The 11,298-nt window shown below is 41.7% G+C and overlaps 1 protein-coding gene across 1 annotated transcript; it reads right to left on the bottom strand.

Moving 5' to 3' along the window:
• Positions 1–1,762: 1,762 nt before the first annotated feature.
• Positions 1,763–6,189, bottom strand: LOC115754054 (BTB/POZ domain and ankyrin repeat-containing protein NPR1-like). The gene is made up of 4 exons (XM_030692972.2): positions 5,312–6,189; positions 3,947–4,700; positions 2,940–3,137; positions 1,763–2,329 (listed from the first exon to the last, which is right to left on the bottom strand). The coding sequence occupies exons 1-4, from the start codon at positions 5,858–5,860 to the stop codon at positions 2,073–2,075; spliced, it is 1,758 nt and encodes a 585-aa protein (XP_030548832.2). The 5' UTR covers positions 5,861–6,189; the 3' UTR covers positions 1,763–2,072.
• Between the last annotated feature and the right edge of the window lie 5,109 nt (positions 6,190–11,298).

Raw genomic sequence — 11,298 nt, 5'->3', positions numbered from 1 at the left:
GCCTTTGGGGAATGATGGTTCAATGTGAGGAACGATGAGGAATTGAGTAGGCTCCTGGGTTACGTGACCATTGCTAATGGAGGAATGTTGCCCAAAATTCACCAAACGCCGTTGCCGAAGAAGATGGGCATTGGATTTGCTTCTCGGGAAGATGGGCATTTTTCGGTTCTCGATGTGGATATATGCAGAGAAACTCATCCTCGGTTACTAATGTGGATATATGCAGAGAAAACTCATACTTAGCTACTAAAGTGTTCCTGGGAGTTTTCGGTTTATAGATCTAGTGCCCATCTTCAGCCGAAGATGGTTTTTTTTTCCTGGGAGTGTTGCTCAAAATTTAGGTGAATGCCAAAATTTAGGTCAACTTGATAGCTGAAGTGTTCCTGGGAGTGTTACACAACATTCACCAAACCCATCTTTGGCCGAAGAAAAAAATGTCTACTTGATATCTAAAATTTAGATGTTTGGGAATTGCTTTCCCAAGGGGACATTGGATCCGCTTCTCGGGAGTTCTAGGGAGTTTTCGTTTTGTAGCTTGGATCTTGTATCGGAGATTTTGCCATAGGGCGACTCCTAGTGTACATGTTTGAATTTGGGTTTTTCGGGTTCCCTCTTGTTGGGAATCCCGATATCTTTACTAGGGTCATGTTTGAATCGAATCAAAGGGTTTTTTCTTTGTCCATGTTTTGAGATGTCAAGTAGATTGGAAATTTTATTCATGTGGTTTCATAACTTGGACAAATGGCATCTTCATTGCTTGATGTGAATTGAGATGGAAAGTTGATCTATAATTTGAGATAGTACAATTTATGCCTTAAGGCATTGATTCCGAATTTATGTTTACCAAACAGCATTTTCCCAAAGCTGCATTTCAAGGCATTTTTTAATTATAGTTTACCAAATAATATTTGCATTTCACCAAATTCCTTTAGTCTAAAGGCCTTTGCATTTCCCCAAAGGCTTTTCCCAAAAGCCAAACCAAACGCACCCAGTCTCTTACACGCTAATTTTGAGAAGTCTCGGATGCAGAGCAGTTTCGTCTCCTACATCTTACTATCGGCATCTTTACTCGAAGAAGTGGTATTACCGGCAGCGCGCCTAGGCTTGCATAACATTCAAATGCAGCAAAAAGAGCGATAAGTTTCCGAGCTGTAAGGGTCCCAGGTGATACTAAGTCATTGTTCACCGGGCTGTTCTGTGATCGCGTCACGCCGGTGCCAAGATCGAATGTCGAGATGTTTTTAACAACACTTGATCGAATCGGGTAAAGACAGTTGCAATTTGGAAGGCGTTGCTCGCTCGAGTTCAAATCGGAGGCCAATGGATTCAGCAGGTTAGGATTGCCACTTCGGGAATCAAATCGAGATTGGATAATAATACTCTTTGAATCTACAGCGTCTATGTCCGACCAAAGAAACAGAAGGAACTCATGTTAACGTCTAAACTCGAACATTTGCAAGTCAGTTCTGAACACAGAACCCCTTTGCACCAACTCCAACTCGAGCAGTATAAATCATCTGATCTGGAGTTAAAAAAAATGGCAGGTTAATCATCATTTTGTTTAGCTAATTGCATGTATCAGCTCGGCGATTAACAGGCCTGCAACAAATCCTTTCGTGTTTGAAAACTTTTCCGACGCATAAACGCTTAATGATTAGCCAAAAGAAGAGCATTTCCAAACATTTCAAACTCCGACCAAAGCGGGATTTTTTCGGATTATGTAACCTTTATCTACTCAGAGGAGGACCGAGATCATTAAAAAAAAAATTAAAAGCAAAACATGGATTGTGATCTGTTGAAAGTGTAATATTTGCTGAACAGACTGATTGCAACTGTACAAAAATGCAATTCAAATCCCTTTGTTGGGTAGCATCAACAGGTGGAGACCTAAAAGAAAGACAAAAACATCTCCAACAAATACCAAAACATCCTATGAACATCTGAATATATAATTTTGTCAGCTCAACAAATTGAGGACAGAAGCCAAAATTTTTGCTTCCTTACCTTAAAAAAAGTAAAACCAGTTACCCTTCAAATAGGTTGGTTTATTCCATATTGCTTCGTTTATGTCTTCACGGTCTTCTAATTCTTTGATTTTCTTTTAAGGATGATGAGGACGAGGAAGATGAGAGCCCTGACCGGCTCATTACCGCCTTGTCCTTAGAGAAGGCCTTCTGGACATCTTCCTTGAGTTCCATGAACCTTCTCGTCTTTATTCTCTGCTCATCGGGTGTGCCCTTCTCGAGGTAACACAGGTCGGGCAGATCATCCTCCATGAACTTATCGAGAACCTCCGAGCAATTAGGAAAGTAGCGCCTACCCATTTCCACTGCCACCATGACAATGGGTTCTCGTCAGTGAATTACACAATTGAAATGAACTTGGCATCATCCACAGGAAACTTTGACTACGATAAACATTGAAGAAACTGTGTTTACATCAAATCAAAATGTAGTAACCAGACTTCTGAATAATGAGTTTGAATTTACAATCAGATAGATCAAGTTCCAAGTGAGTTTGTTCAGCATTCAAAAGTATGCTCATCACAAAGAAGGATCTAAAGCAAAAGTGTCTCCCAAAGACGTGAGAGAGAATAGTTAGACCGCTGAATCAGCTTGAAATTCAAGTTACGGCAGGAAATGACATGCATGCGTGTTGGCCCTTAAGATACTGAAATGCACAACTGGCACTACCCACCATGTGCTGTGCGCGCTAGAGAGAGAGAGAGAGAGGAGGAAGCAGCAGGGAGCACTATTGAGGAGAATGTAGAAAGCTCTCTCATGATCATCATGAAGTCACATAGCATCTTATATGCCTGTGTTTACACCTCTTCAACATCACAGCATGAACTTATAGAATCAACATCAACCCAAGACGAAAGAGTAAGAACTTTTCTTAATCAATAAAGCCGAGCAGCAAAAGAGTATGTTTCAAGTTACCTGTTTTTTGGAGGGCTTCCATTCGGGATCTCAGTCTCTTGTTTTGATCTATGGGGGTCTCATTCAGATCAACCTCCCTCAGATTTCCACTTGAACCTTTTCTTGCAGAAAGACCAGCAAACTCAGCTGTCATCTCAGCATGAGCAATGTCCATAGCTAATTTAGCCTCAGTTGGGAAGAACAGTCTTGCAAATGCAACTGCAGTTCGTGATACAGACAGCATATTGTTCTTAATTATCCTTAGCAATGAGGAAGATAATAAATTCTGTAGAAATGATTGACACCCATGAAGTGCAGAAGCATAAAAATAAAGTGATTAAAAAAAAAGTGTTTTCCAGGAAGAAAACGATGTGAAAGAAAAAAGTACTGAGAATATTTGGAAGCACTTTTAAGAAACAACCAAAGGAAAAGTAAACACCATTATTCTCAGAATCCCCCTAGGTAAAACCATGATGATTTAGATGCCTTATCAAAGATGCCTATACAACCAACCTTAAGGAAATCCTCCATTAGGACCACTAGTTTAAGGGCCTCCAATGTGCATCAATTCATTGACTAACACCAAAATCAATTCTGTCCCCACTACTCTCTCCATACTATAGAACAGTGGGACACCACTGGATCTAGGCTTGCACTAGCATGTTGCTCTGTTCCAATCTTCCAAATGTCTATCTCACTTGAACGTTTCAAAGGGACAAGGAAAGCAAAGAAATGTTAGTCAGGCGACTTATTGTGGGTGGAATTCAAGGAATCAACATATACAATCATCTTGCAAGTTACTTGAAATCAATCCAGATTAGTCGTTATCCTTCCAGAACGGTGAACTTTTGAACACCTCAAAACATCATTTGTTTGAATTTCTTTTCAACCTTCACAAAGAGTATGGTGTCCTCACTCAACACAACAACCTTCTATTCTCATAAAGATGACATGTCTGCTAGAAATATTCATTGCACTGCACCTTGTAAATTTACAAGAAACCAAGTATAAGCCAAAAAAATCAGTACCTCTGTTTTCCAGATACAACAGCTTCATGTGTAGATCATCAAATACCATAGGAGACGATACAGAAGCATCTCCTGCCAATGGATTCCTCCGCATTTCCCTCTCCAGTACATCTATGCATAGCCTGTCCTTGTTTGCTTCCTGGCACTGCTCTGTTTTAGCATGATAATCCTTAGGCCTCGTCAACCTTCGGCAGATGCTGACAGCACTCTGCCCATCAATTGTCAATTCCGGCGCACAAGCGCCTTTTGACAATAATGAGACTATTATTTTGGGTTCCTTCCTCATTGCAGCAACATGAAGCACGGTGTATCCCCTTGGGTTTCGAAGGTTGACATTAGCCAAGCCCATACCAAGCAACTCAGAAACAACCTTGGCGTCACAGTAAGCTGCAGCATAATGTAAGCCATAGGCTTCATCTAAGGTGATATTGGACTCGCTCAAGAGAAGCGTGACAAGCTCAATATCATCGGAGTCTAAGGCTTTGTGAATTCTCTTTATTCTCTTCTCATGCAAGGGGTCCGGAATTTCCAAGTCAGTTTCATCTTTAGGTTGAGACTTGAGACGGAGCAATTTAATCTCTTCTGCAACCTTACGGGGAAGCTCTTTCTCAAGAGAGATGTTGTCAAGATCAGATCGAGCCACTCTATCAACACATTGCATCACAAGTTGATTCAATTCACAGTGGAAAGCAACGGTAAGGATTGGGATGATGTCTTCCGATCGAGCCTTCCCAACAAAGTTAACAAGATGCCGCTGCAGTTGCACAACATATCAATTTAAAGATTATCTACAGCACGATGCAAATCATCCGGATGAGGAAATTTTTTTCACTTTAATTGATCAAAAAATGAAGGTCAACTGTGCAGGTTTCCAGCTGGTTACAGATCGCAAAGAGATAATATCAGTGATAAAAACAATACTAGATTGCGCCTACACTTTCCTTCTTATTCCGCCACATGGCCAAGAACCAAATGAAGGAATCTGCTAGTTAAAATATCTGCTACAAATTTCAGCACAGCCTGGTCACCCTCATGGCTCCAACCATTCTTGGAGTAGCCAGTCTCAAAAAAAACTTCAGCCAGGTAGCTTCTCATAAGATGCAGAGACCATGTGGAGGAGTTTATGTGACAATGCTATCTTGACATTCTATAAATCTTTCACCAATTCAATGAGGCTATAAAAGAACAACCACTTATAATGCTATTTTGAGATTCCATAAATCTTTCATGAATAAATGGGGGCCATAAAAGAACAACCACTTATAGTAGGCTGAATTTTGTGTGTTTTAATTAACATGCGCTGGATGGACAAACCTATTGCCACAGCTACAGCACTTTGTTCAGCATAGAGAGGGAGGGACTAACATGGAGGAGGGAAACCAGCTCCCGGATCTGAAAGATATATGAGGCATACATCAACTCCACTGCAAAATTGATAGCCGGCCTACATGCATCATGGTTACACGTATTATCGACGCAAGTAGAAACCTCCACCGGAGAACACTTCAGCTTTCCCGTGTACACATAGCTCAAGAAAATCAGAAAGGCTTCATATCCGACCTTGCCATAAGGCAAAAGATGGTCCATGTAATACTTTGGTTTACTCTCCTTCTCATCGGATCCCATCTCTTGCTTGAAAAGGTCATTGAAGAAGTCACTCCGGGCAGCCAAAATGCATCGATGAACACCGACCGAGATGTTCTCAACAACAATATCAGCATCACTATAATCAGGAGTGGAATCAGAAAGAAGCCTCTCCAAACTAGAGCTGAGTTTGCCAAGGCTGATGACATCAAGGCTATGCCCCGTCTCAGAGCTACCAGGACCCGATGGGTTGTTGCTGACAGAGTTATTGGATAAATGGGAAGATGAAGTGAAGCTCAAAGATGATGATGGTTCTATCGAATAAGCCATAAATCTAATTAGGGAAGGCTGAGTTACTGAAGGACCCGTATTGTGCTGAAGCTCAACCTTGAGACCAAAAGCAGGGAAGAAACTTCCTAGCGATGATTAGAGCCGAAACTCAATTTAGCTAGCAATGCTTCTAGGTGCAGGACAATCAGGTCTAACACAGACCCCATATATTTACAAAAGCACTATACATATAAGAGGTAACAGGCAGACCAGATTTGGTAACATCTGTTCATTTGCAAACACAATACCTCAAGAAATTCAAACTGACACTTCCGAATGGGCATCAGAGAAACACCACATAGAGATGAAATATATACACGGACTCAAGAGATCGACAAAATATGAAACTTGAAGCACAAACACTTAGATTGAACGCCCACAAATGTAGGAGATAGAGCTAAGAGACTACGACAATGGAAATACGCAAGCCCGAATCTAACCCAACCGCTAGGGGCAATCGAAACATCAAGAAAACAACAGCAGGACAGATTGTGGGACAGCAACACGATCTCAGAGGGAAGTCACCAAAAATCGCATAATGCCCAACTAATATTATCTCAAGAAGAAGCAGCACCAAGAACACCCCTTTTGCTCAATTTGTAACAGATCTCACCGAGGCGACCCAGGATCAAGCAGCCCAATGGCAGGAACAGGTCGTAGACCCCCCGGGGCGGAATCAAGAACAAGCTCTAAAGATTGATGGGTCGAGCACGACGGTGAAAAGCAGCAGCAAGAATCAAGAAAAGCTGCAACGGAAAAACGGGCGGACGAAGAGACCGGGGATTGGACGGACCGAGCAGAGACCGAAGCAGAAAGGATAAGGAAGGTAACACGAAACGGAAAGAGCCCAGACGAAACTTCAGTTTTCGCTTTCACATCTACAACACCCTCAGAGAGAGAGAGAGAGAGAGAGAAGCAAAAAGGGTTAAAATATGAAAGAAAAGGAAAAGAAAACAGAGAAAAAGAAGAGGAGGAAGAAGAAGAAGACGAAGAAAGGATTGGTGCTGCTGTTGATGTGGGGCTTGGTTGACTGAACGTGTGAACGAAGGCAGGGGAGGTGAAGTCGTGTAGGTGACGAATGCGATGGCGTCAGCTTCGGTTGCTGGCCCCTGCAGTCCTGCTTACGTTCTCCACTTGCGTCTCACCTCTCTGGTTTTTGTCTTCCCTTGTTGGGCCCTCACGGTCATTTTCCTTCTCCCCAAATTGCATCAGAGAGAGAGAGAGAGTGTGTGTGAAAGCGAGGCGAAAGGCAGAAGATTTCGCTTCTTTTTTTTAAGATTAAAAAAGATGTTGCCTGAGGAAAGCATGGTGTTATTAGTACTCCGTCCCACGTGACACAACGAGTACTGACGTTGATAAAATTTGTTAATTCGCTAACATAATTTAATTTATATTTTCTTTTCTTTTTTTTTCTTCTTCTTTTTTTCCCCCTTCTTCCTCCACCCTCGGGCATCGGCGATGGGCGGCAGCCGACCAAAGGCAACTACCGGATATCGTAGCCCTAGGCTTCACCTCGCCTGCAGCCAGTGAGGGCCACCCTAGCCTGTCGTAGCTAGTGGCTGGTAGCCGGCCATCACCGAGGCCGAGTGACTAGTAGAGGAAGAAGGAAAGGGAAAAATAAAAAGAAAGAAAATAAAAAAGATAAAAAGAATATAAAATAAAATACATTTAAAATATATGAGTAAATTTTGTCTACGCGAGCGCCAATGTATGCCATGTAGGATGATCGACATTCGGTCAAAATTGGCTACATGGACTATATTGGTAAAACATGAAAAGATTAGGATTAAATTGACATAACCGAAAGGTTTATGACTGCATTGGCACAACCGTAATAGATTTATGAATGTTTTGGTAATTTTTTTCGCAATCTACATATAACGGCAATGATACTAACAATAGAAAAAAAAATACTAATAAATGGGTCGACATACATAGTTGAACAAGTTCCAAACATCACGAAATAGTCGATGCGGGACACTAAAATAGAATACATAGAAAACAATTGTTGCGCATTATTTACCTAGGACGCTTCCGAACTCGGATCTTTAGTAAAGCAAGAAAAGGGGATTGTCCTAGCCTCCATTTGTTTAGAGAAAAATGAATGATTTGAAAAATATTTATTTAAAAAGATCCCTTCTATCGCTTCAAAAAATGAATCAACACAAAATATATTTGATTGTTCGCGAAAATGCTAAGCTCCATTTTTTAACGGAAAATGAATAATTTGTAAACGGTTTTCTGAAAAAAAAAAATCGCTTGTATCGCTCGAAATAATTAGTCGATAGAAAATATTTTCAGTATCGGTAACAATTTATGTCTTAATATTTCATGGAAATGAAACTACTTTTTGTTTATTCATTTTTTGTAGATGATATAAGAGATCATTTTAAAATAATATGTATATGTATATGTACATATATGTATTTTTCAAATTATTATTTTCGCGAAACAAATCTAAAAGCTCCACATGTGCCCATCGCTAGCTATAATCCTAGATGAGAAACCGTTGCATGAGATTTTCCAAACTAATTAGTAATTGGACCGGTTCTATCCTCCTAAAAAAATTCAAAAAAAAAAAAAACTTGTCAGCCGTTAGATCCAAACATTTTGTTGTCGATCGTCGGATCGTGGGTGTTGTTAGTCGTCCTTGTCAACATGACGTGCTATATAGCTCACGACAGCATAGACTTGGCTTTTCTTCATACTTATCATAATGTTCATTGCAGTAAACATGAAGGCATTTTTCCAAGACATGACATCCCTTGTGACATCATGCAATTTCGATGTTCGTAGGGAAAATTATATATTTCAACGTGGATAATAAATTTGGATTTTGAAAATTTAAGGGACGATAATTGATCGTTCCGAGACGTCTATAAAAAAAGTCAATTTTGAATAGTCAAACTTTGACTCGTAATACCAAGACTCGTTGCAAGTAAATTTAGTCTTGACCGAATCCTAAATGCGAAAATCTCAATTTTTGCCCTCAATCGATTGAGCTAAATGGCCACCAATATCTATATATTAAATTACCATTTCGCCCTAGGATTTGTGAGTATAAGACATAAGAATTAATTAAATCTTTGAAAAATAAATCAACCCCCCAAGCATATCGTCCCTCCACTTTCATTTTTGTTGACCTCACCCTCTGCTTACATCATCTAAAACCACGCACACCCACCCCCCACCCCGCCCCCCCCCACACATCGACACCGCCATCCAGCCACTCGCCATCGCCCGCCACACCGTTGTTGTTCATCACCATCTTCTTTTTCTTTTCTTCTTCTCTGCAACTCGCCCCGACGCCACACCACCCCACCCAACCACCATCATTGACACCGCCATCCAGCCACTCGCCGTCGCCCACCGCACCGTTGTCCAGCTGTCATCGGCTAGTCGCCGGTCGAGCTGCTTCAGGACCAGCCACCTGCGGCCAGTTCGTGCGCGTCGGACGCCCGTCCAACCCAGATCCGGTTGCTGTCCAGCCTCGTGACTCGCTGACTCAAGCTGTGCCAATCGTTCCGACACTCGCCTGGCCACCCCAGCTGGTCTAGCCGCGCCTCATTAGTCACCCGCAGCCATCCCACACCGCCCGACGCCAACGATCAGCCCCAATTGCATCTCGACCAGCCGCCACGATCTCGACCCGCTGCCATATCAACCCGAAACCCTCATTGCCCGTGAATCGTGGACCCGACACCCTTGGACCCGAACCACCCGAACCGAAATCCTAACCCGTAACCCCTAAACCCGAACCTTATCTTTGTCCAGCCACTGTATAGTTGCCTCGTTGCCGCCGCAGTTCCTACCCGAAGTTGAGCCAACCCGAAGTCGCACGTGGACTCGACCCGATACGGGAGTTCGTAACCCGATCCGAGAATCCGACTCGACATGGAACGCAGGGATTGTGAGTTAACCCCTAAACTCTGAAGAAGGAATTAACTGCGTTTAAGAATAGAGTTAATATTATTAACCGCTAATTGGATTATTTAGTTAGGGCCAGATAATTTAATTGCTTGTGATTGAATTATTTGCGTGAAGCCGAGTTAGCTAAATATTTTGGTATTATTAATGGAAATCTGGATTAGTTAATCGAGTAGAATTAATTACATGTGATTGGAATAATTACCTTAATTAATTATTATTGTATGATTATTAATATTGGGTGATTATTGTATTATCGTTGGGTAATTGTATAATGACTGTTGTTTGTCCGAATTGATGTAATTGATCACCCCGTTTATAGTTGTAAAGTCTTGTGAATGATATGTATATCTATATGACCACGGGTGGACTGAATTTTGAGCATAAAAATGGCTTCGAGCCAAGTTTTGAGCATGATTGTTTGTATGTGCATTGAATTAAATGCAAAGATTTAAATTGGCTTGATTATTTGGCATGCTTGTGTGATCATATAAGGGTTAACTTGATAAGCTAGTGTCGTGACGATCGGAACCACACGACTTATTGGATGCACAACAGTTCGTGACGCCGGACCGATCAGATGCCGGTTGCAACTTGTGATGAACCGACACTCCTTACGTAAATGTCCGCTAGCCGTGCCGTAACGACCATAATCACACGACTTAACGGTCACCGTCGCCGAAGGAATGGGACAATGCCTGGTCATGCCGGTAGAGCACTAACTAATTAGTGTGCCAAGCACCAACCGACTAGTGTGCTAGGTCTAATGGCCTCTAATAATCGGAACACGTTTGATACATTGTGTATGAGACTATGATGAGTGCTCTGGTTGAGTGCCTTGGTTTATATGTTGTTGGCTGTTATGCTATGAACTATTCGTCATGTGGCCCAAGGTGGGGTAAGTTTGCATGTAATTGATGATTCACTGTGATATTGTACTTGGTCGTATGGTAGCTAGAGCATGGCGAGAGTCGCACGCTATAAATCTGTCATCGATATTATCCTGTATGTTTATGCTGCCTTGAGCGAGTCAATGCCATACTTTGACTTAGGCGTTGACTCACGAAAATTTTATATCTCACCCATTATTATTAACCATTTTTAGGCCCTTAACTATGAAGAGCTTGCTCTGTAGAGGATAACGTCTTCCCTCTTGAGTAGTTGGAGTAATGTTAACCCTAATCCAGACTAAGTACTTTTGTTGGGTGTAGATAGTGGCCCCGAGGGAGGGCTAGTTTGTACATACGTATTTTCCCAATGTTAACAAGATAATTAAATAAAAGTAATTTCTTGTTGTTATCTGATGTGTTAGCCTACTATTCTATCCCTAATGTTTGATTTGATTTATGAGAGTTGTACGTTCCGCATGCGTTTAATAATAAGATAAAAATAATGGGTCGATGATGTGCCCGAGACGTCGTCCTTTTGACCTGAGGCAATCTGATAGAGTTGTTGCGGTCTCGGGGATTGGGGCATGACATCCCTTACGGGAGTCAATCCAATCAATCACG

This window comes from Rhodamnia argentea, chromosome 3 (assembly GCF_020921035.1).
Source record: "Rhodamnia argentea isolate NSW1041297 chromosome 3, ASM2092103v1, whole genome shotgun sequence".
NCBI lineage: Eukaryota > Viridiplantae > Streptophyta > Magnoliopsida > Myrtales > Myrtaceae > Rhodamnia > Rhodamnia argentea.
The sequence above is the reverse complement of the archived record's forward strand: the minus strand, read 5'-3'. Positions and strand labels throughout refer to the sequence as shown.

Excerpts from the sequence above, each read along its gene's own strand:
- LOC115754054 (XM_030692972.2), bottom strand. The coding sequence starts at position 5,860 with ATGGCTTATTCGATAGAACCATCATCATCTTTGAGCTTCACTTCATCT. Across the intron at positions 4,701-5,311 it reads AGCTGGTTTCCCTCCTCCAT|CGGCATCTTGTTAACTTTGT; the intron begins GTTAGTCCCTCC and ends GTGCAACTGCAG. Across the intron at positions 3,138-3,946 it reads GTTGTATCTGGAAAACAGAG|TTGCATTTGCAAGACTGTTC; the intron begins GTACTGATTTTT and ends CACGAACTGCAG.